The sequence below is a fragment of the Amphiprion ocellaris genome, chromosome 14, assembly GCF_022539595.1.
Source record: "Amphiprion ocellaris isolate individual 3 ecotype Okinawa chromosome 14, ASM2253959v1, whole genome shotgun sequence".
Classification (NCBI taxonomy): Eukaryota; Metazoa; Chordata; class Actinopteri; family Pomacentridae; genus Amphiprion; species Amphiprion ocellaris.
This window is the reverse complement of record NC_072779.1, coordinates 29361824-29387747: the sequence shown is the minus strand read 5'-3', so window position 1 is coordinate 29387747 and position 25924 is coordinate 29361824. Positions and strand designations below refer to the sequence as shown.

The window sequence follows — 25924 nt, the reverse complement described above, 5'->3', positions numbered from 1 at the left end:
TATATATTATAAATGTACTTATGTACTTTGTCAATAAATATGGATACATTTCTAACACAGACATCTGAACATTGAATGAATCCTGTTTCTACAGTCTCTGTTGACATATTAGAGTACAAGGTTTTGACTGTGGGGATTTTGATTATCTCGTTGAATCAGACCACAAATCAGAAAATACGGTCAACAGCCAGAAACATCCATTTTCAACATGAAGTGTGTGTATTCTTTGCACATAATGACAATTGTACACCAGATCTACTAAAAGAGATGACAAGTTGCTGCTGTTACCTCTTGTACATCTACAAAAAAATGTTCAATTTAAAAAATAAAATAAGCCATGATGGTGATTTTATTAACAGCAGGTGAATTAGTGATCAATCAACCAAATGCATGAATCATATACCAAGGACACAAACCATTCTGGGAGGTTAAGAAAACAATGTTACATGATGAACAAAGTAAAGACATTCTCACTGCAACATTCAGAAATGTTTTAAGAACATTTTTTGAGCATGTAGACAGAATACATGATTTTTAAATTCATTATTTAATTTTAATAACAACAATTAATTGTAATTAATGATATATATGTATACACACTTAACAGTTTTAAGTGTTTAACTCTTAGCTAACATGTTTCAACTGTCTGCTGCGAATTTCAGCTCCACCGTCAAGAATTTGTCTACTATGTTTAGCTAACAACTTAAACTATTAATCCACACTGTTAACTAACAATATCAACCACTAGCTATACTGTTAGCAACAGTTTCAACTGTTTGCCACACTTTTTGCTAAAAATGTTCAGCTGTTTTGCAATGCTGTTAACTAACAATTTCAACCTTTAGCGATACTGCTAGCTCACAACCATTAGCCACACTGTTGAGCTAATCTTTACATGTATAAACTGGGATGATGTGTTTGGGAATCACTGAACTACAGCAACAACTACTACAAAACTAATTCTGAAATAAACTGGGACCTGCATCAAGAAAATCTAATGAAAATGAAAATTATGACATAAAAATGAGTCCATAAGAGTCCCCTAGATGTGGAGTACCTCAACTAAACAAACCATCGAACTAAACTGGGGATGTTTATAATTTACCTCAGTGGACAAATTTACCTTTTAACATGAAGTGGAATTATTTTTGGAATTGTAAAATTTTTTGCTATGTGTTGTGGCACTGCTGGTGGGAGGTGCCTGTAGTTACCCGGTGGGCCTGTTGGGGGCAGCAGCTGCACCCAGAACTGTGGACCCGCAGATAGAGACTTCCCACGAAAAAGAAACGGTTTGGACGATAGAGGGTGGAAAAAAAGCAGAGGAACTACTCCTGTTTACAACAACATAATGGAGCCTAAATGGTCGAATACCGTCTGCAAGCGTGTTTTACTGACTGGATTTACGCTATGTGTTGTATTCGGTGAGTGCTGAAGCCCGACGTGTGTTAAATTTGAATTTGGAAATGTTGAATTTGGGCTCATTATTTTAGGTGGGATATCAGGTTAGCTAGCTAGCGATGTTACTTCACATCTCTTGTACGTTACACCCCTAACCTCTGTTCACGGTGTTGCTAATTAATATGCCTTTGTTCGCCTGCTTAGCTGTGGGCAGCAACACACTGGTAGCCGCTTGTGTGAACAATGTTAGCCGGAGCCTCCGTGTACGCACACCGACAGATCATTTATAGAGTTAAATTGTCTAAAATCTGAATGGGGACTGGTACAGAATGGTGGCTACCGCCCCTGGTAGTGTCGTCCTGTGGAAGGTGACGGTGGGACCAGCTGTGGAAGTAGGGAGGCTAGCCAGTTGGTTTGCGTTGATATTTAGCCGAAATAAGACTCACTTGGTGTGTTTAATGTACGCCGATTTGAAGAATATCGTCTCTTAATACAGATAATATTCCCGAATGGGTGCTATTACACACGTAGCCGGGGCTATAAACAAAGCCACATTAAAGTCGCAGATTTTTGAATCACTGTTTTGTTAGGCGTGTCTTTACGTGTCATCATGGGGGTAGTGCTTTACTAAGCTAACTAGCAAACCACGTTAACCTCACCTGCAGTATTTTAAATCACAATATATCGTATTTTTTGTTGCTGTGTTTTATTAACACACTGTGCCAACACATCAGCTCTGTAGGTAATTGGCCGTCCTGACTAGCTTAGCATCCGAAACCTAAGATAACATCTCATTTCCTAGTCGCCTAACCTTTTCCTGACCCAGATAGTGAACTTACCATCGCGTACAATAATTCACTTAATGATAGAGGTAGCGTCAAAACTGCAGACAAATGATTTTGTTTCGAGTTTAGCTTTAAATACTTCATTTTTTTGGGTATTAAACACAATAATGGCTTCGTGTTTTTACAGTACATGTTACTGCTAATTGCTATTAAACAGCACAAACCCAAACAAGAACAAGAAGTCGTCTTTTACATGTTATGGCTATGTTTTGCTTCTGTAGACAAGGAATGAACTGTCATTTTAGGAAGCATGTGCATGGATTTTTCATTATCTAATGCAGCTGATCCACCAGTAGATAATTGAGTTCTTATTTGATTCTGGACAGCTTCAAGCAAAAAAGGGCTTATTTGGTAATTGGATCTGGAAACCAGCAAACCACATGGTTTCAGTGACTACACAATTTTGCCTTTTAAATAAATGCACAGCAATATCATGAAGTTTGGAGAAGTAGACTACTGGTGTTCTGCTTTGAATCTCAGACTGATATCATCTGACAGGGAAACTTCCTTCAGTTTATATATATTGTGAAATTGTCTTCAACTGATGTCTGACTAGATACTGCTGTAAGAATTTCTTTTGTTTTTGATGCACAGTATTCCCCGGAGTCTAAATCTCTCTCTGTTCATTAGAGAGACTTACATCTACTTGCTGCAGAACACAGGGCCTGTCTGTGCTGCGGTTTCATATACATCCAGCCTTTTAGATCCGCTGATAGTAGAGGAAGATGTGAAAATCACGTGTCTCTTGTTTGGAAAGGACGTGACCTGATATTTAAGGATGTTTAAATTCGTACAGAACTCTGACACAAAGGTGAGTGTACTGTCAAACATTCACCACTCAGAGCTGCCAGGACCAGTTATTAATCATGAAGCTGTGCAGGCAGGACTCAGCATTTATCAACCCAAATTATTGAAGTTAGCAATCTGCCATGCACCTGAACAATATTATCCGATCTAAAGCAGTGACTCTGCTACGTAGTGGTTAAAAATACAATATTAATTAATTGCTAAAGATTGTGTAAAACCTATCAGGTGTCATTTTAGAGAATTAGAATGTCCATATGAGAAATTATACTGTTATGTCCTCTCAGTCCCTGCATCACTTTAAAACTGTTTGAGGGATTTTATAAATGGCGCAAGGTTGTGTTTATCAGCCAAAATGTATATAATATATCCATGTCTCATAGTCCAAAGTAAAACAGTAGCTGTGTTAAACCCAATCAGGAAGTTTAAACTGTCCGTGCTCTGACCTCCATTGTTTGTTTTGCACAACACTTCTTCACGCTAACAGTCATCATAAGTAATTTAATTTGTGGGAAATAGTTGACTAATTTCATGGTGCTGTCACACTTTCTTACTGCTACAATGGCTTAATGATATTTATTAGAGGCAACGAATTAAGTCAAGTGAAAGGAAGCAAACGTTAATAATTCAGAGATATGAATTATTAACTAGTGTGGACAGAGCTTACCTTTGTGGGTTTTTTCTAACCTTAAGGCACCACAAGATTGGACTAGAGAGCTGTTGATTAAATAATTAACTGATCATTAGATAGATTATTAGTTTTAGCCACTTTTCAAATAAAATCTGTGAAAAAAACAGCTAATGATTTCTGGTTCCAGCTATTCAAATGAGAGTATTTACTGCTTGTTTTGTAGATAATCATTTTAAAATGAACATATTTAAGTTGTGGACATTCAAATATGTCACTTTGGGCTCTGGGAAATTGTGACTGCAATTTCCTCTCATTTGTTTGACATTTCACAGACTAAACAGTTAATTAATCAAACAAAGTCTACAGATTAAAACATGACTAAAATCACTGTTAGCAGCCACCTCTGTAATGTTTTGATCATAGGTTTATTATTAAAGTAATTTTTAACCTAATATGTAAGTTTGCCATCTATTTTGCCTTAGAAATAGGATTATAGTCTTAAGTGGTGTAAACATCTGTCTTTGGGTGTTGAATCAAACCAGGCATTTGAAGATGTCCAATTAGATTGAAGAACTGTGAAAAATAATTAGCAGATTGATGGAAACAGTTGGCAGTTGCAGCCCTGAGTCCACATTCAAATATCCCTCATGAGACCAAAGTTCAACCAGGCTCAAGGTTTCTGCAGTGTTATCTGGAAAGGTACCATAGATTATAATATAATCCTAATTCCAGATTTTTGCCGTCTAGTTTGTGATTGCTGTGATAAAAGATGAAATACTTGCTGCCTTGATAGCTTTCCAGAGTTGTAAATCTTGTCTGCGAGGACTGATAGAAAGTCATGATGTTACAGTCAATCCTCCTCTTGCTTCTGTAACTCTTTGATTCAGCATTTCTCTCATTATTTTGTACTTGGGCTTTATTGTCAATACTCTACAACAAATGGGAAACCACTACAGCGCTGAATCTCAGAAAGTGAAAATCTCAAAATTTAAATGGAGAGAAGGCTACTGCTGCAACTGTGTAAGTGCAGCAGCTTGTGCAAGTCACTTTTCAGCTTTTTAGTGCGCACTTTGTGCAATCTAAAAATTCCTACAGAGTTCAGTTATCTCTGTTTTTACAGCCATGTCTGTCTCTCGAACCGTGACGATCATCCTGCAGATGTCAGGGGCTAATGGGAAGTGGTCAATATTAAATGCCAATAAAAACATAAATATTAAATAAGCAGTAACGTTAGATGGTGTTTCAGAAAGCAGTGTCCATTCAAAAAGAAGCCACAAAACATACTACGAAACAGGCTCTGTCTCTGCTGAAGATGTAGTTATCAGCATTGGTATTGATTTTTAATTAGATTTTCTTACTTCAGGTATCAGTTGAGATTTCTGTTACAAACCGCTTGTTGTGTTTTAGTGTCTTACAGGCCATTTAATGTAGAAATCTCTTAAACTGGACTCTTGTTACATTTCGTGGTTCCCCCCTTTTAATGCAGGTTTCTCTATAGTCTTAACACCCACTAATATGTTTATTACCTTCTGTTAACAAGGTGCTCCTTGTTGTTTCTTTGAACTAACACCAGGAACTTTATATTCCTCATTTCTGAACAGTCACATTACCTACATCGGCGATCGACATCCACGCCGATCCTGAAGTGATCGTACAGAACGGCACCACAGGTGTCCTCCGATGCACCTTCAAGTCCAGCGAAGTGGTCAGCAGCGTCACCTCAGTAACCTGGTACTTTCAGTCGAGTCAGCCCGACAATCAGTTCTCCAAAGCTCCGTACGTGGTAAGTGCTCGCTGCTTGTATCCGCTCAAGGAAGATTTCCCACAGTTTCAGGATGTTTTCCTGCGATTGTTTTATCTGCCCTGACACAAGAAGAAAGGCTTCAGCTGTTCCTCTTGGTAAATGCTTATTGTGATGATTTTGCTTCAGTGTGCAGCAGGTTTCATGTTTCCACCTTAGATACAGAGCCAAGCTTTTATTTATGCTTTACGTTTGGTACAGTTTGTATATTGTTTTTATTCTCACTCCTGCTTCCACCTTGTGTTTCTGTATTGCTGTTTATTTGTTTGTTTTCCTTTGTGTGCCTCTGGCTCACTTGAGAAGTGTAATTTTTCTCTCATGATGTGTTTCAGTATTCATGTTTATTTCTTATTCTGTAGCAGACTGACGACACAAAGCCCTTGGCTTCAGCTACAGGATTTCCATACAGTGTTTATGTTTGATTCGCCCACTTGTAGCAAGAAAATTGATTTGTTTCTGGCGAAATGATTCATCAAGCTCGTGATTATCATTGATGTAATTCTCAAGCAGTTAAGATTTACTGTCAGGTGCTAAAACTGTCTTACGTCTGTTTCAGTGAGCATAGTTTATTGTACATATTACTCTGATTGTATTAGCTTATACTCATCTGAGACACTTTCGTGGGTTTACCCTCTGAACCCCATAGCTGCTTCTTAGTGGGGTTTTTTTAGCTTCTGTTGTATTTTTACTTACTGCAGGCTCTTTTTTCACTGCATTATAAAATCCTGCAATTTTATAGAAACAGCACAACCATGGCTAGAAGTAGAAAGAACTCAAAAATATCTTATGTGCATCATATAGTTTATAATATATAAATTTTTTAAAACACCAAAACAAAAATGATATTTCTTTGATTGATTATGTATTTTTAAAAAGTGAATTAACCCATATAAGATTTTTCCAAGTGCCCAAAGGGTCTCATACAGGGAAAAACAGTGACTCAAGATGGTCCAGAAATTACGCTACTTAAATTTTAAAATTGTTTCCATACCTCCCCTGACTGCTTGGTGTAAACACAGTCTGCAGTTTAGCACAGTTCAGCTGAAAAGTCCCTGAGTTTTTGTCACGTCACTGTTTGTCACAGCTGAGTCACTCATGACTTCAAGGTTGCACCAAAGTTGTAGATTTTTTTAGTTTTTTACAGAACCTGGTACAAACGGTTTATTTTTTGGCAAATGTAAAAGTGAGGCTTGTAGAATATAGCAATTTTGATGAAATATCACAATTTTAAGCTTGGATTCAGTTAAGTTTTCAGACAGAACCACACGTGAGAGATGAGCAGTTGAAAATCTGACAGTTATTTCTGTTTTTTACAATTTCTTACTCTGTAAAATTGTGTCATTTTGGTATTTTTTTTTTTATAAAAACAATTTTAACAAAGTCATCATAAGTAATTTGTAGGAAATAATTGACTAATTTCATAGTGCTGTCCCACTTTCTTACTGCTACAATGGCTTAATGATATTTATTAGAGGTAATGAATTAAGTCATGTGAAAGGGAGCAAACATTAATAATTCAGAGATATGAATTATTAACTGGTGTGGACAGATCTTACCTTCGTTTTTGTTTTTTTATACTTAAAAGGCACCGCAAGACTGGACCAGAGAGCTATTGATTAAAGGTGAAACAATTAACTGATGATTTCCTTGACAGAAAAGAAATAACCCTAATTTTGATCACTTATGTATAGTTTTAGTAACTTTTGAAAAGATCAATATGGTTTATTTTTGGTAATTTTGAAAAATGAAGCTAGTAGAACAGAGCAATTTTGATGAAGTTTTCAGACAGAACCACATGTGACCGATGAGTATTTGAAAATCTGACAATTATTTCTGTTTTTTACAGTTTCTAGCTCTGTAAAATGCTGTAATCTCAGTGTTTTTGAATAAGTATATTACAAACTTGCTGACAGATCATGGGATTCAGGAGGTTTTCCTAAAGGGTTTGTGTTAAACTGAGCTTTCAATCAAATTTGAATTTATCCCTGAATGGAAAGTCAGCCGAAGGTTTTTAGTAGGGCTGGACTCGAATATCCGAATATTCGGTCGTGACAGTGATATCCAAATATTTATTTTGCGATCCGAATAGTCAGCTCCCCCCTCCCCGTCGGGCGGTGTCGCACGATCGGTATTTGTTTCGTCTCGGACGTTAGAGAGCGAACCAAATATTCGGATATTCGTCATTAATCCGGGCTGAATATCTGGAGTCCAGAAACTGCTATTCGGGCCAGCTCTAGTTTTTCGGGCAGGGACGGCAGTGGATTATGTCCCATCTACAATACATACTCCTTTTTGTTTACAGACCAGTCAGGTTGGGCGAGGGCCCATCTGTCTGCTGTGATGTTCCGCAAATATAATGACATAGCCAAAGGGTCTTTAATTTGAAGAGCGGTCATGCCAGAACAGATACATGCAGCGAGCACCTACAGTGTGTTCCACAATAAACCGGTTAATTCTTAAAACGTCTTTCTGTCTGACATTCCAGCCCCATCATTTCAAACTAAACCATCGTTTTTCTCCCTCCACAAATAGGAAAAGGGGGTGTGTGCATTTCAAAACGTCAGCTCTGTGTTTCAGTGTTTACAGAGAAAACTAAAGGCCACAATGTACTGCTGCTGAACGGCGTGCATGAAAACAGCCGCCCCTGTCATTTTCTATGCACAAACCCGCTCTCTGAAGCTTCGAAGCTCCAGAATCGGTATTCGGGGCAGCCCTAGGTATAAATAACTACGACTCAAAGATTCAGCTTTGACATAAAGCCAGAAAGACCAGAGTTTATAGTGGAAGCTCTTAAATTCACCAACATTATCATTCATTCAGATTTTTTTCACACCCTATAGCTCCAACCTGAAGAAGAGTTGAGCAACACGAGGTGAAATGATAATTGTTGACTGATGCGGATCATTGTGACGCACTGCAATAACAGCTTGAACGTGTTGTGACTTTTACACTGGATTAAAAAAAAGGAAGGCCTCTAAATAAAGACATCTTTACTCGCCACCGTGAAGTTCAAGAGCTCCAAAGACAGATTTTGTCCACCATGAGTTAACTGTGACTGTGTATTTAACTGTATTTGAAGATTAGCTGATCATTAAAGATACAGAGATTGCGCTGTGTTGAACTACAAAAACACCGGTCGCTCACTGTTGTGTCGTGATGTTACAGGGTTGATGTGTCTTTTTACTGTCAGTCTTAGGGAGGATTAAATCAGTGGCTTGGATGGAGCTCAGTAATCAGCAGACTAAAGTTTACGTGCGGCTGGTGTTGATTTAACATTAATTAGCTGCTGATATAATCTTAACACCTGCGATCAATTTAACCTGTCAGCACCTACTATAAATGACAAGCTGCCACCTGCATTTTACAGCAGCGTGTTGCAACAAAATGAAAAGTCAGACATGTTTTTGAACTTCCTTGTTGTTTAATTATGATAGATGTCAGCCTGTTTTTGAGTTTTGAGAATGAGAGAACTTTAGAACAATACTACCAGTGCAGAAAAACAGCTGCAGCAGCTTTTTGTTTCCTGCAGCTATAAGTCTTTTTTCACAGACGGCATTTTGACGTCACAGCAGTAACAGACATGTGTAAATAATAAAATAAAAAATGGCTGAATTCCATTGGGAAGCTTCAGGTTCACAGTTCTGGTATTGTGCTTGCTGGTTTACTGGCACCCTGTCATGACTTGCAGAGACACTACTACAGTAGAGCTGAGCTGTTGTTTGTGCGAATAGTAACGCCTGATGCTTTTCCAGTTATGACACATCATAATGTCCGTTGTGAATAAAAGCCATCATTCTGACTCAAAATGAGACGCTGTAATTTGGTCAGTGAGTCGGACATTATATATACATTTAATAATGTAGTAAATATGGCTGCAACAGACAACTGTTTTTGTAGCAATTAGTTTTATGATAATTTTCTCCATTCATTGATTGTATAGTTGTGAGAACATAATTCTTATTTTTCATATCCAGAAGTGTTAAGGACACAGGGGTTGCTTCATTGTGTCCAAAATGTAAAGATATTCAATTTACTGTTAATTTACTGTTTAATTATTAATGGTAATGAGGTTACTAACCTGCCTGTTTTGTCTTCTTGTTTTTTTGTTGTTGTATGTAAGCTGCTGAATATTTGAATTTCCCTTGGGATTAATAAAGTATCTATTTATCTGTTTGTCTATCTATCTATCTGACCATAAAAAATTTTGATAAGCTCAAAGCAGGGAATTAGTTTTCCATTTCCGCTTTAAATACTGTGACAAAAAAAATTTGTCGATTATCCTAATATATTTGAAAGGTTTTGTCAGTTGGATAATCTTTTGACACACTGAATGTTGCATCCCTCTAATACAACAAATTAACCAATTATGATATTATAATGCATTAAAATAATGTGTATAATAAATGATTTGTCTGCATCCAAATCAACTGTAAAAGAATCAAGGAAATTAGAACATTAATCTTCCTCTATATTGCTTAAATTGTGTCAGCTGCAGCGGCGTTTTCACTTTACTCTTACTGTTGCTGCAGAATATAATACTCTTAGGTGGTAGACAACTGTGCTAACTTAAATGTGTGGATTTTACTTTATTTCCACTCCAGCTGGATTTCCAGGAGACGGTTTGATCTAATTTTTCTTCTCTTTATAGATTTACTACTTTTCCAACGGGAAAGGATTCCCGGGACCAGTCGAGTTCAAAGACAGAGTGCAGTTTGTCGGAGATATCAACAAGAGGGACGTCTCAATACAGCTGAGCCCGACTCAATTCAGCGACAACGGCACCTTCTTCTGTGACGTCAAGAACCCACCAGACGTACAGGGAACGCAGGCTCGAACGGAGCTCAGGGTTGTCCTGAAAGGTGAATTTTTGTCAGATTCCTATACACATTGATGCAGTGAACTCAAACAAATACTGATAATCTGCATTTTTCAACAATGAGAACCAGCTTGAGCCTGAGGTGGAGGAATATTAAGATGCCATACATGCAGTAGGAGCAGGACTGCGCCTTGGCCAGACCTTGTTGGTTATGTTCACCCACTCACCGACGCTCTACATGCACACATGCTGAGAAAACGCAGTGTAGAGTGGTATGAGCCTGCAGTGTGCCTCATTGTGCTCAATCTGTCATGTTTCCACGAGAAGACATTTCTCTTCAATATGGCTTTTAGCTTTGGGGTTTACACTTTGATTGAATATAATCGACTGTGCATGGGTGCCATTTTGGACACACCTATAATTAATTTAAACCGAGACGGCTGCACAGTTTATCTTAACACACTGCTGTACAATGCTTTCAACCTACCTGTAAGACAAACAGGATTACCTCTAAATCATTTTTAAATCTTACTGTAGTCTTCTCTAAACCACAGACGCATAGGCAGGTGACAAGTAAGTAACAGTTTGTTAAGTTCAGGGTTGGGCAATAAATTGGTTACGTATATGCAGCTTGTCAAACAGTTCAGCTGCATATTTGTGGACTCTACATTATATGCTTCACTTTTGTCAGCAGTCTTTCTATTTTAACAGATTTGGAAAAGCTTAAGTTTCTTTGGTTAAGCCTCAAAAGTACCTAAAATAAACTGAAGACAGTGACAGTGAGAGAATTATCACCCACCCCTGCAGCTAGTCTCAGCTTTGCAGAGCTTTATAGTGACTTTTAGCTCATTGTTTAGCTGTCTGCTCACCGAACTGTTTTGGTTCACTCTCACTTCTCTCATAGTGGCGTTTTAATTGCAGCAGGCAGCTCTTTTCCACTTTTCACTACCTGCTCAGCACCAAACAGCAGACAAACACTAAGCAAGTAACTGGTGAGTACAGTAGAGCATTTAGCAACTGAAGAGACATTTTCCTCAGACATTGGTAGAGGCCAAAAACGGTGCTAAGAAACACCGATTATTTCTCGTAAATCATGAACCTGCCTTCAATCTGGTGTTTTGGCTGCCCCCTAGTGACCAAAGAAAACAGATGTTGTAGATTAAAGTAGTGTTTTTTTTTGTGTGGATTAAAAAATGTCCAAGAAATCTTTCTTTATTTGTGTTATATGTGAAAGAAATGCTCAGGTAGGTAGACAGAACAGGTAAGTAGGTAGAATTAAGATTTACGATAGTCCCACAAAACCATGTCGAACAGATTTTCGTTTAATGTATCCTCAGTCATAAAGCCAAAAGCATGAACCACTACTATGTTGTCAGTTATCATCTCTAGGATCAGGACCTTCACTGTTTAGATCAAGTGGCTGTGAGTGTGTAAAAAGCTCCACCTGTCGGTATTTCACTGTGTCAGATACTTATAGAATCTGCAAATAAATGAATATAAATATATGGGATTGGAATATTAAAGGATTAATCGGAATCAGGAAGCTTGATCAGAGCATCTGCAAGGGTTACTTCAAGGTCACAGTAATAACTTTATTGGAGAGTTTGGGGTTTTTTGCTTTTGTTTCTACTGATGTCTGAATGGATAGATCTGTGCTATATTAGAAATACTGTAATAATGCGAATTTGCACAGTCTTTAGTTAAATATCATCAAATATTCTTGAAGGAAGGATCCAGTGTAAAAACTGTTCCAACTCCTAAATCATACAGGTGCATTCTTGTTATTTGTTGTCGGTTACATGAAGCCCACATGTGCATGTGATGACTTGTTGTCTATTGGCTTTAATGTGGTTGTGCCGCCTCCCAGGCGGGAGTTTGTTCTGTATCTAGCTTTTGTATCTAGGGAGCAATGCAGAGCCGAAATAGAACTTGTTTGCTCGAGTCAAATATGTTTGACTAGAACTTTTATTCTTTCTTTTTTTTTGCTCTCACAAAGAGTTTCCTTAGGATTATTTCCAAACTCACAGAGCTGTTGTTACAGCGGGATTGCTGGGTATCAGCGACACTCCCAGCTCTGCTCTGGATTTTACTTTTAGCAGTGGGGACTTGAAGTTGTGCTAAAAGTTTAGAACAGTGTTTATAACTGTGACTACACGAGCGACAGTAGCCTCCCACACAGTGTCTTGTGTTGCCAAGTAGATGTTTTGAAAGACATTTTTATACAGACATACATGTAATCTCTTGACATGTTATTTTACTCTCATATTCTGTTGTGTTTATGGGTATAAATAGTGAAACTTTGCTTTTCACAATCTTTATCCATCTTAGTTTGAGTGATTATAACCAAAGATTTCTAGGCATCTGTGTATTTTTTTCTTGTCTTTTGAGATTTTGGGTCAAACTTAACTTTCTTTTGCTGAAAAAGAATGCCATGCACATGGGATGAGGAAAGTTTAAAAAGTAATAAACAAACATAAAAATTGATATTTAAACACCAGAATCTTTATTTGTAATATTTTGGGTGATTATCACAAAAGATTCACAAATATTTAAAGACTCCTGTGTAATTTTTCTTGTATTTTGGGTTTCTGGGTCAAACTTATTAACTTTTTTTTTTACTGATAAATGCCATGTATGTGGGATGAGTAACATTTACAAAGTGCTAAACAAAGCTAAAAAATAATTCCATAAATACCAAAAATCTTTATATGAAATGTTTTGGGTGATTATTACTAAGATTCACAAATATTTAAAGACATCTGCGATTTTGTGTTTCTGGGTGAAACTTCAAAGCTGCTTCTTTAGCTGAAATGGGATACCATGCGTGTGGGGTGAGGAAAGTTATAATGAATGCATAAAAGCCGAGAATTTAGCGCATAGAACTGCTGTTATTTTTGGAAATATCCGCCAACCCTGATTGTTTCTCCTTATTGTGTTTGTCCAGAGTCTCTTCCTCAGAGCAACACTGCCCTTATAGTCGGAATAGTCTGCGGTGCTTTACTTCTGCTCGTCGTCATCGCTGTAGCTGCCTGCATTGCCATGAGGGTGCTGCACAACCGCCATGATTATGAAGGGTAGGTGAATTTTCCACTGTCTCTGATTGCTATCATTAAGACAAGTACAGTAGGGCCACACAAGACCTAGTTTCCAAAACACCACATTGTATTAAAGCAGTAAGAGTGTTGGTAAGACTTTACTTTAATGCCCATATTAAGCACTTATAAACATGGTATACACATTTATGTAACATTGTTCCCCTGTATGATCCCTGAAAATCTACCTGTAAGCAGATATGTTTCTTAATGAAGGACAATACAATAAACACAATTAGGAGAAGATACAAACACTGTTTTTTACATGGCCTTTATGTTTTCATATTTGTATGTATACAGTATCTACACAGTCTGCATTCCTTGAGAAGTACTTCACAAATTTGCCATTGAAAGTACTAAAATCTGGCATATGTGAAAAGTCTTGGATATTTTTATCCTGCTTTCCATAGAAGGTAGCATTAAATCTTTTTGAACTTGCAGCCTGTTGGCAGATGTTATAAATATATAAAAGTGGAATTGTTTTGACAGTACGCACATCCTTTTTGTGGCGTTTTCAGGTCACTGTTAGTTACAGCAGTATGTGAGCTCAGTTTCTCTGAAAATAAAAATGTAGGCTTTAGTTAAAACTTTATCTAAATTAGCAATCTCTAATTGGTTTAACTATCTATTTTCACCTGTTTATCGAAGCACAGGTTGCTGTAAGTAGCTATTTTGTCATTAATTATTGCTATTCACTGCTTGAAGCAGTGCAACTTTTAGTTCATGATTACTTGATGTACAAATAATTAAAATTTAACAATCTATTTTAGTTTTACATTAATGTTGTTAGCACCTTTGACTGCCATCTTTTTGCTTGCACTGTTGCATACCTCCTCCTGCAAGTTACTGGGCTCTCCTGTTTCATTTGGCTTAAGACTGTAATGTGCCCATGATGATGTGATGTTTGGCTTTGCAACTATTAATAAATATAAACTATAAATATTAAAAGTTACTTGCCCCGACATAAACAGTTGGGTCCTCTAAACCGCTGCAGAAGAAGGGGAACAAACGTTTTTTAAAATATAACATTTCTCTTAATTCCACCCAGCTTTTTTATACTGGTGATAGAAACAGTAATACAAAATGATCACAGTCAGCTCAAATAATTCCGATCAGGCAGCTGTATAATAATTGTGAAAGGCAAGGCTTTAAATCACATTCTATGTAGTATTAAAGAAGGTCTTAAAGTCCTACATTTATTATGTTAAAAGCTATTTTGTAAAATGTTGGCATAGTGCTTATACATGTTAAATCAATGGAGGTGTTACATGAATGCTTACATCTGTGTTTATGCCAGTTTTACTGGCAGCTGTTTGATTGTAATATTATATTTGGCTTATATTTAGCTATTTAACAGTTATTTTTGACCCTGCCATACAGCAAGTGCCAAGTGATTTTAAATGAAAAATTGTCAGAATGAACTGAAACAGTGTTTGTTACCAAAAGGATGATATTTATTTGTAGCTATCAGTTGGGATAAATAGACTGTACCACTTGTTTATTCCCAGCAATATGTGCGACATTAGTCTATGGTTGAAAATATCAAACACTATTGGGTCTAACAAGCAGTAAATGCTGTTTTCTATTCCAACAAGTAGGTGACACCACAGCAGAGGTTACGATACTCAATCAAAGCTCTTAGCCAATCAAAATTGATTAGTCTTGGTGCTTTTTGGGCTATTAATCTGTTTTTGTAATAAATATAACTGCACAACAATAATGCCGCCATTACAATCAAGTGAGCAACATCTACGGTTTAAAAGTTTGGAGTTGCTTAGAAATTTCCTTATTTTTGTAAGAAAAGCAGTTTTTTCAATGAAGGTAACATTAAACTAATCAGAAATACAGTCTAGACATTGTTAATGTGGTAAATGACTATTGTAGCTGGAAACGGCTGATTTTTAATGGAATATCTCCATAGAGGTACAGAGGAACATTTCCAGCAACCATCACTCCTGTGTTCTAATGCTACATTGTGTTAGCTAATGGTGTTGAAAGGATGATTGATGATTAGAAAACTCTTGTGCAGTTATGTTAGTACATGAGTGTAAGTGTGGGTTTTCATGGAAAACATGAAATTACCTGGGCGACCCCAAACTTTTTGAATGGTAGTGTACCTGGTGCATATTGAATTTGCTATACAAATGATATTTAATGTTGTTGAAATTCAAGGTAAGTTTCACGTGACTGAGCAGGTTTCCTGATTCTTTGTGACTTTGTACTCCTCAAGAGATTTACTCATCAGATCAAAACACTAACACTTCACAAACTGTTCTTAACTCTGTGTAAATACAGATGTGTATATTTTTCCTTTAACACTATGTGCATAATGTTGGTGACATGCATGTTTTCATTCCTCGTGTATATGTGTGTGCCACTTCCAAGACAAATGTCCACAACTTTGCAATCAATAATAAAGTTTTAATGATTCTGACTCTTAACTCTTTCTGCATGGGAGCCGGGTTCACTCTCTCTCCTGAATAAAACATGTGCTTTTGGGTGTTTGGATGATCTGATGTCACTAATTATTAACATATTTGTCAAAAACTAGACTTTGTACGCTTGAGGTAGTTTTACCATGTCTACCTCGCATACTTCAGCAACACTCTCATGAGCTTAGTCTGTTCAACTCAGTGAGAAAACCACATAAATGAGAGATGTCATAGATGCTGAAGAAGCAGCTAAACTCAGTTCTGAGTAAGAAAACATTGTGCTTGGCTATCTGATGGGTGAGCTGAAGTACGAGCAGTCTTTGGGGTTGCTATTTGCACTGGTGCCAATCACTTTCCTCCATTACAGTGTGTTAACATAACTAATTTCACGACTTCTGTGTCTGTTAACGTCGCTGATGAACTCTTTGTCAGCCAGTCAACATGTTGTCTTGTCTTCAGTGCACTAACATTAAATCAAACAAACTGATTACAGTCAGTTTTCTCCTGTAAGTTGATTTCTTACCTGTCAACTGTAAATAAGGAACCTGGTTATAGAAGTTGAGATGGATGATTAGCCAACCCTGGTTTCCTCATGTTGTTTTCATCATATTTTTTTTGCCAGGTAACTGATTTTCTTTGCACATAGTTTTCATGCATGTGCAAAATGAAGTTTCTTGGTAACATGATGAGCAATAAAGAAACGCTCTTAATGTTGACTGTTATAACAGAGTGCAACATCCTTAAATACATAACAAAACTGCACATATACTTGATTTCTGAATAAATTAATCAACCCTTTGTCAGATTTCTGCTGTAACCAGGTTTCTCACAGTTATCAGGTTACTTAAGGACATAAACAGTCTTTTTCCATCATGTTTTGCCACTAACATCCAGAACTAACCACCTTGCTCATCTTTTTCCATATCGCTAACACACCTCCATCACCAGCTTTCTTTTTTGATGAAACGACAAAATGTTTAGAGGCTTTTTGTTGACAGTTTTCAGTCACCTAGAAATGAAAGGACAGAAAGCTGACAGCTCATTTATTGAACATGTAGCATTCATGTTGAGTTTCTGAGGTAAAACGCCTCTCCCACCTGTACATACTGTTATACAGTGTCTTTACTAGAGATGCACTGATAACCTGTTTGATTATTAAATTCTACAACAGACAATGGACTGAATAATTGAATAGGTGGACAGATCCAAGTACAAACCAGTAGATTATATTCTCTATTATTCAGTTTGTTGTTTTAAACATCATACAAAAGACCAAAACAGTGTTTTAACTTCCCAGAGCCCACAGTGATGTCTTTAAAGAGACTTTTTTTTTTGTCTGAATTATAGGACAAAGCCAAAATCTATTTAGTTTACTCTTTTGTAAAGCAGGAAGTCTTCACATTGGAGAAGCAAGAATCATTAAATGTTTGGGACTTTAGATTTTTGAAATTTAATTATGACTTGATTGTCTCGAGTTATTTTTCATTCACTCAGTTAATTTATTAACCAACTAAGTGTTGCTGAGTTCTGTTCACTTTTAATTCATCGTTTAATCTACAAAACAATTGTGAGAAATGCCCATTACAGTTTCTACTGTCAAGTTTCTGTTAGTTGACTAATTATTTAATCTCTAATTAACAGTCATTCTATGTATTTTGCCCAAACCTTTACAAAAGTGTCTCCAGTTGAAATAAGCGCAAGTCCAACAGATTAAACAGACAATAGTCTATTAAAAAAAAAGCTATGTAGTTTCTTATGACGAACCTGTCGACACTGACAGACCAACACAACTAATTCAGATTAACAGTAATCGAAAGACACTTGATTACACCTTTTATATTGTATTTATTTTAAAAGCTTGGGCCATTAGTTCTATTTACTGATGCAATCATGTGGCTGCTTGTATTTGTTGCCCTGTTGAATTTATATTGCCAGTTAGATGATGAAATGCCTGTACAGTTTTCGAAACCCCAAGTTGACACGGTGATATTGCTTAAAACCCAAAATTATTTAAATTTGCCAACACACCTGAGAAAGAAAAACTGCAAATCTCAACAGATGAGAAGCTTAGACAAGAAAATATGTAGTGTTTTTGTTGTTTTTTGGGCACAAAACACAATTACATGTATGAAAATAACAAAAAAGTAAGATATAAAACCAGCAAACACACTCAAAAGATTGTAGCACTGTATTACATAAAACAAACAAGAGCAGCAGGAGTGAAAATAAATGGAAAATCTAGTCCAGTGTGAATAAATAAGATAAAAATAATCAAACTCAGATTATGATAAACTGTAGATTTACTCTTAAAACACAGTGATATTTCACCTGTAAAATCTATACATACTACAGTATATTGTGCTAAGGAGTCTGTTATCACATTACCCATCAAACCTGCGTTATTAAATTTCATTATGAGTCCTTGGAAGCTTACTGACCACCAGTCCAGTATCGTCTAAATCCCATCAGTGCACCTCTAGTCTGCTCTCAGCTGCAGTGTTTCATGTGCTCATCTCTCATTGTTTTATTTTTGTCTTGTGTCCCATTATTTGTGTTTGTCTCAATTTGACTGTGCACCAATGATTGCTCTACACCATGGCAAATCGTAACCCTAAACTAGATGTACGTCCTTGGAAAGCGTGAGCTCTCATGCTCCGCAGCCACGAAAGAAGGTGGAGTCCAGCTTGGAGGGCTCCAGGTGTACCAGTCCCTCGGGTCCACTACAGGTAGGAGCTGGGGGACAAAGAAATCTACCGGCTGCCACCATTTCTCTTGGAGAGGGTCGCATTTATGCGGCCGTGTTGTTTATCCAAACACGCATGAAAATACCTCTGTAGCTGCAGTTCCAGTATTTGGTTCAAGTTAGTCATTACAATCTTACTATAAGTTTAAAAACACTGAAGTTTATTGGTAGAGAACGTATCAAATGCAGCAGTGCAAAGTGCTCAAGACAGCGTTGATATCTGTAAATCTGTAAATAAATATCTGTCTATAAAGTCACAGTCAATCTGCTTAGAATAGCACCAAGGCAACAAACAGCACAAAAATGACTGTCTCAGGTGACAAAAAGTCAACAGTTCTTATTTCCCTGTGAATATATTGGGGCTGGACCCGAATATTCGATCGTGACGGTGGTATCCGAACCTTTGGATTTCCACGCGATCCGTATTCGTTTCGTCAATTCGTCTGACCCCCCCAATCAGACGTTACGATATGAGCCGATCCTAATATTCGGCTCAGCTCGCCCCATCCACACCTACCTCCCCACCCCCCACCCCTTATTTATGACTAAATAAGAACCAATAAAAGTATAAAAACTAAAATAAAATTAACGTCCAAGAAGGAGTGACTGAGGAATTTACTACCACAGCAGTTTGATTTCAGTAAAAGCGTTGTGAATGTCTAATGTGTCAGAGCCACCAGTGACGTTTCTCGTAGTTAGCTATTGGAATTTTTAACAAAAATACAAATAGTGTAATACTTTTGTTCTGATATGGATGAACATTTTAATCTGCAGTATTATAATACAGTTTTTTCTGTTGCCTATAGTAGTATTAAAATATTTATATTCAATTTATGTCTCACTTCACCAAAATCTTATCTTATAATGTTGTTTTTTGAATAATTAATCAGTTTGTTTCAGTCAGTGTCAAAATCATTTCCTAGAGCCCAAGTTAAAGTTCTTGTTATCCAACAAGCAATTCAGCCCTCAGAAAAATATTCAATTTATGGTCAAATATGACAAAGAATAGCACCAAATCTTCACTTTTTATCAAAGTCACTTATCACTAAAGGTTTTACAAAATGTAGATTACTAAGAATGACAAAATGAAATACCCAGATATGCACATACAATATGCACAATCCTAACATTCTCATAAAATTTAGTCTCATTAATTTCTGTTAGCGGACTAATTGTCTAAGCTCATCATTTTTGAATAACCACCTGTGTGCATTTGTTTTTGCCTTTACACCCTGGTGGCTAATCACTAATCTAACCTACGAGAAACTTTCACAATGAACCAAAAATTTAAATTAATCCGTTTATCCACAAACCCTGAACCACCTCTGTGAGTAATGTTACGTAGTGGTGCAAAAACATCTGCATATATCAAAGTTCCTGTTGATTGTGTGATTTATTTGGTGTATTTAACTCATGTCGTGTCTTTTCTACTTTTCGTTTTGTTGTTTTCTTCCAGGGCCCGGTGATATATGCCCAGTTGGATCACTCAGGCAGCAAAAACTCGTTCCATAAGATGGAGCCAGTGGTCTACGCTGACATTCGTAAAAACTGAAGAGGAACTGGGGACAAAAAAATAAAACACAGTAAAGTATGAGACCTCTCTATCAGCTGCTCTTGGGAAGGGTGGGAATATATCAACAGGGACAAAAATTGGTGCAGTTTCTCTCGCTTGTCTCTCTCTCTTTCTTTCTTTCTTTTGTTTTTTCTTTTCCAAATTTTGTCCTCTGAAAGCATGATGCTATGCTATGATAAAGTCTCCATGTGCTTTGTTGTGAAGACAAAAAAACTTAAGAAACACCAGTTTCACATCACTCCATCACATCAGCCTTGAAATTGTTCTCCAAAACAGGGATCAAATTAAAATAAGAATGCCTTTCATAGATATCATTCCAAGTGTAAAAATATTTTACTTTATTCCTTGTAGCTTTGTGCCCCCGAGAAGAATAAAAAAAAACTTCTGCAGGCTGTTGCACCAACTCAAATTAATAAATCTGAGAGCACACTAACTTAGAATCACTACCTAAGCTAGCTACATCCTAACCGAGGGAACGCTTTTTAAGACATCGATGCAGAAATTGATGTTTTATCCAGAGCAGCATTGAACTGAAATGGAAAAAGAAGCCACTACTAACTAGTTATTTAAAAAAAAAAAAAAAAAACACATTATATCACATTTGTTCGACCTTCTTCATCACCTCATTCATCGATCGCTTTCTGCGGTATTTTGGTGCTTTATAATCATGGCTGTACGACCAGTTGGTCAAAAACTATACAAACGTCAATAAGTATCAAAGAAATTCTGCCAACGTCAAAACCTCAACTTACATGTTTCTGTTATAAACAGCAGACTGTAGTTATTCATCAAATGTACATGTCAGCCACATCATAAATGTAAAAAAAAAGTCACAAACTATATGCTCCTTGTGTCTCCATCTAAGGAAAGAGTAAAGCTGGGCAGACACAGCGTCATTTAATTCATCGTTTACGTTGCATTAACCCTACCTGCCTTTCTGGGCTCCGGTGCTCACAGTGTATCTGCTCACGACAAAAACAGATCAGAACAGAACAGATTATGTTTCTTCAGCAATTTCCACCTTTTTTTTAATCCAAGCTAGACGTCTGCATCCAAAAAATGCTGTTAATAAAAGGGAAAATTATCTACATTGTTGACTAATCTGTCCATTATTTCCTCAATTAATTGTTCATTTTGTAAGATGGCAGAAAATGGTGAAAATCTGTGTTTCCGAAAGCCCAAGATGACAAATGTCTTGTTTTGCCTGCAACCCAAAGATTTGGTTTACTGTGAAGAGTGGGGAAAAAATGAAACTGAAATGCAAACTGGGTATGGACAAATGGCTGTGAAAAAGTCTGGTTTTCAGCAAAGTCTTAGTTAAAACAACACTTCAAAACCCCTTTAAGCGGAACTATTTCAGCACACTAAATGTATGTAATGATCTCTGACAACAGTTTTGTGAGAAATCGGATTGGAACAACTAAAACTGCAAACAATATCTGACTTGCCTTAAGTTCAACCAGAAAAACTTCAATCTAGTCTTGCATAGCTGAACCTATCTAAACCGCTGTGGAGAATGGCCTGACTGCACTTAATCAAATCTAATTATCATTCCGATCAAAAACACTTTGTATGCCTTTTAAACCAGCCGTCTTAGGCGGCGCTAAGCCCAGGATGTAGTGATGGTGCCCCTTCAAAATAGTGATAGGGAAGTTGTTTTGGTGGAACATTTAGAAAATTAATTAACAATAAGTAGAATGCCTTGCCGCACGAGCAAAATCTTTAAGCAAAACTTGAAATTTCCAGGATATCAGGGGTTATTGTTTGTGTTTCCCCCCTTACAGCACATCCCAACCATCCACATGATCGTCAAATTTAAGTTATTCCTGGTGCTGCGATTAATCCACACTGTGTCTGTCCAGCGTTACGCATGCCAGCGCGAGTTCAGAGTCCTCGTCTCAGCTTCATATCGCAATTCTACGTTGTTACTACTTTGCACATAGCAGGTGCAACAGTCTGCTGAAGCCACAGGTCATCTCCACCGTCGGGCACTTCCATAGTGATCTTGTTTTGTAGAGGCGTCTAATGTAGAGCTAGATTTTTACATAGCCTTCGGTAAACTCTGCATGCAGTTGTAATAACATCTACAGAAAATAACTTTGGTACTCCTCGGCTACTGTTAAGCAGAAGAAGCCGTCTGACGTTGTATTACTGTGAATGCTTCAGTTCTCTGTAAAAGTTCTGGCATGTAGTTGTGGTACCTTTTAAAGACACTGCCTCCCTTGTTGATTTTCACCTCAGTGGAACATACAGCATCTTTCAGTTTTGAATTAATTCCAGATCACTCTGAGTTTCCGATTGTATGTCGGTTTTATTTAAAAAAAAAAAAAAAAAAAAAAGCATATAAACACACAAGTAATGCAACCCATATAGATTTTTTTCATCTGAGAAGCCTTTAGTGGCGGTTCATTATTTCTTGTTAGCTTTAATTCATTTTAAAATACGTGCGTTGAAAACTAAATGTTCAATTGAGGTGAAATATCTCCTTTTTATAAAATCTGGGAGATGTCATTTGTTGAACAAGACGACTTATAAATACACTGTTTGCATGCAATTTACTAACATAACAATCATGATTATGAAAATATCCGTCCTTTTTTTAAAGCTATGTATCATGTAAAGCTCTTTTTTTCCAAACTAATGGGCCAAATATGTAATATCAACAGTTTTTTTATTTTTGTTTCCAGTTGCTTTTCAGCTTTAAATGCATTCCAAATTATTATTTTTTTTGTCTTAAAGCATTTAAAAGCCAAATTTTATGTTGTAATTTTGTCTGTTGATGGTTCGGTTACCGATGAGAATGATACTTGTGTCGCATACAGTCTAAACACCTTCAGCTTGTGATTCCGAATGCAGTAAATTTCCATGCTGATCAGTGTTTGTATATATTTCTTGCTCATCATGTAAAATATAGTGCTGTTTACTGTAACTCATTCCAGTGTGGTCGGGCTGTGGATGACTTTCCAGAGGTGGGAAGTAGTTTGCTGTAGAGGTCTGGACAGATGGTGGCATGCTTTATGTTTCCTCTCTTTAGTCTTAATTATTTGTCACCAGACACTCTGACATCTTGTATACGGTGCCTGCAGCCGGTGTCAAGCCTGTCGGCCCAAAATGGAATGAATTAAGCTCTTTTTTTTTCTTTTTTATAAACAACTGGGTTCACACAAAAAAAAACAATTAATGTGATGTTTCTGCAGCTTTAAGTTAGTTTCAATTAAAAATCCATCGCTTAATATTGTGAAAAGATGAAGTTAATAAACCAGAATAAATAGCTTCAAAAGGGAAACAAACAGAATGATTCGCGATCTGCTCATTCCAGGTTTAAGCCTGTACAGTTTAAAGTTGAGCCTGGATCCTGAAAAGCTCTTCTAGATGATGTGATCTGGAGGAGTTTTGCAAGTAAATGTCTCAGTAGAGGCAGCATAAATGGAAAATAAGTTATACTTCCTATTATAATGCTAGAAAGTCACCCTTTTTTCTCATTTACATCCACGATGTAGAACATTTTGTTGCGGTTTATTTAACATAAACCACTGACAGCACATTGTATTGCTTCTTTTTCTCACACAGGATTGATTGTATCATTGTGAATGTCACAGATCATGTTCATGTTGCTGGTAACAGTAGGTTTAGATGAACTTTACAAACCTGAAAGACTGTCGAGCTCATCACACATCTGAAAACTAAATCTGTACGTAGAATACAACTTTATCATCACATCAGGCCAGAAAATGTGTTCACAAATCATTAGCGTTAAAGCAATATGTTCCAAATATAACTGATGATAAACGGTAAAGAAACACTTAACGTTACCTTTTCCCCCCTTTCTTATCATGTGCAAACATTAGCAGTCAGCTGTATTTATGCACTGTCGGTAAAACAGGAAAAAACTGGCGCAAATCGAAGTCAAATGTGCTTTATAATGTTTTTTAATGTGCTTTTTGATTTACATCAGTCGACAGAAGAGTGATATATAGATGTGATCTTTTGCTAGCAGATGAGGAGTGAAGGATGTTGAAATTAACAGATAAAACAACATCCCGTTTTCTGAAAAAAATAATTTGCTTGAGCAGTCAAATGTTACCAAAAAATCTTTGGGTTGAGGAGCAGTTTAAGAAACAAAGAGTTTATTTAGATTCACAAAATGAGCATAAATAAATAATATCCTTATATTTTCAGATCATTTTACTTTACTGATAAATGTTATGCAATAATTTAAAATATACTTTGTTATTTTAAAATGTTGTCCTGACAAAGTGTGCAACGGTTAATATACTAGCTAACAATGCTAACAGTTAGCTTTCATTACATTATAGGAGTGTAATATTTTGCTAGTACATCATTGCAACAGCTGTAACTCAACAGAACACGCTAGCAGTTAGCATATTAGCATGCTACGTTAGCAATAATCTCTGACAGGAATGCTTTCATTTCTTGGAATAGAAGAGTTGGACGTGTAAAATCTTCCCAGTTAGAATTTCTAAACACTATATAAATGGTTTCTAACACGCTTTAATGTAACTGTAAGCAAATTTGTGTGTTTAATAATGTGTTTGTCAACAGCTAGAATGAGTAAAGCTGCTGTATAAACAGATATTGAAACATAATGCAGAAATATGTCATTGTTGAAGTTCCAGTTGTTGACAAATGCTGTACTTAAAAATGTTATTAATGTCTGCTTATAACTACACTAAAATGTGTTAAATACACTGTGATTTTGTTTATATATGCTAAATAAAGGATTAAACAGACATTTTCAGCTGTTAGTGGAGCTAGAAGTGAAAAGTAAGAGAGTTGTACCATTTGAACCATGTGCATCACTTTAATTCTTTGTTTTACTGCCACGGTGTGCTCACAGAAAGTGAAATCTTTTTATTTAATTTTGAATAAATCATGACTGCACAATGCTAAACTGCCTTTTCATTTACAACTAAAGTCAATAGGATTGTTTTTTTTGGCAGAGTTTCGTTTCAACTTAATTTCTGTGTGCATAAGAAGTTTATTTATTCCCACATTTTTTTTAAAAAAAAATTTGAAACAGCATTCTGACTGAAAAAAAATAATTCGATCCATTTTGGCTCGACTGTGGCTGCAGGGTGCTGTGTTGTCTTCCATCTTTTAAGTCTTTTCTGTCAGTTTCTGTTGTTTACTTCGTTTACTAGTTAGCAGCATGTTTTTTCAGTGTATTGACCAAAATGAAAAAAGAAACCAACAATGTAAGATACTGACAAAAACCATTAACTGCTGGTCGCTTTGCTCCTGATTGTGACTCGTTGCAGTGTTTAGTGCTGTTGTAGAAATTGTGGTGTAAACTATAAATTATGAAAGATTTCCGATCCGACCGAGCCGTCGCGCTTCGTGTGGTGTTTTTGAGTGAATGCAGGCTGCACGGTTCGCTCACGAGTCTTAAAGTGTGGCGCTCAGCATTTCCTCGATGGTAAATAGTTGTGTGTTATTTGAGAATTGTTTGGTATGTTATGTTGTAAAATCTGCACTATGTCTTGCATATCAAAGACAACAAAATGCCCTGTGATTTTTTTTTTTGTTTTATTTTTTATTTTTTTCGTTCATCTCTGAATGACCTTGGCCTCTGTTTAACGTCTTTAAAACTGGAATGTTGTACATTTAGTGCCTTTTACATTTCATCAGCTAACTTGAACATCTGCTCAAAATAGAAAAAAGATAAGATTCATTTATTTTCCTTTTATTGTATGTATTTTTTTATACACATAATATCGCCTCTGTATCCACTGTTCAAATTTTATATAAAACTTATTCCTGGCCAATTA

The 25924-nt window shown here is 36.5% G+C and overlaps 1 protein-coding gene across 1 annotated transcript; it reads left to right on the top strand.

Annotated features, from left to right (window-relative positions):
* Nucleotides 1-1263: 1263 nt before the first annotated feature.
* On the top strand, nucleotides 1264-25924 carry mpzl1l (myelin protein zero-like 1 like). The gene is made up of 6 exons (XM_023263061.3): nucleotides 1264-1421; nucleotides 5280-5461; nucleotides 10128-10338; nucleotides 13240-13369; nucleotides 18440-18545; nucleotides 20019-25924. The coding sequence occupies exons 1-6, from the start codon at nucleotides 1349-1351 to the stop codon at nucleotides 20112-20114; spliced, it is 798 nt and encodes a 265-aa protein (XP_023118829.1). The 5' UTR covers nucleotides 1264-1348; the 3' UTR covers nucleotides 20115-25924.

What these genes read in the sequence shown, in the direction of transcription:
- mpzl1l (XM_023263061.3), top strand. Translation starts at nt 1,349, where the DNA reads ATGGAGCCTAAATGGTCGAATACCGTCTGCAAGCGTGTTTTACTGACT. An exon ending in TCTCCAAAGCTCCGTACGTG is followed by an intron (nt 5,462 to 10,127) that starts GTAAGTGCTCGC and finishes TTCTCTTTATAG; the next exon opens with ATTTACTACTTTTCCAACGG. An exon ending in GCTCAGGGTTGTCCTGAAAG is followed by an intron (nt 10,339 to 13,239) that starts GTGAATTTTTGT and finishes GTGTTTGTCCAG; the next exon opens with AGTCTCTTCCTCAGAGCAAC.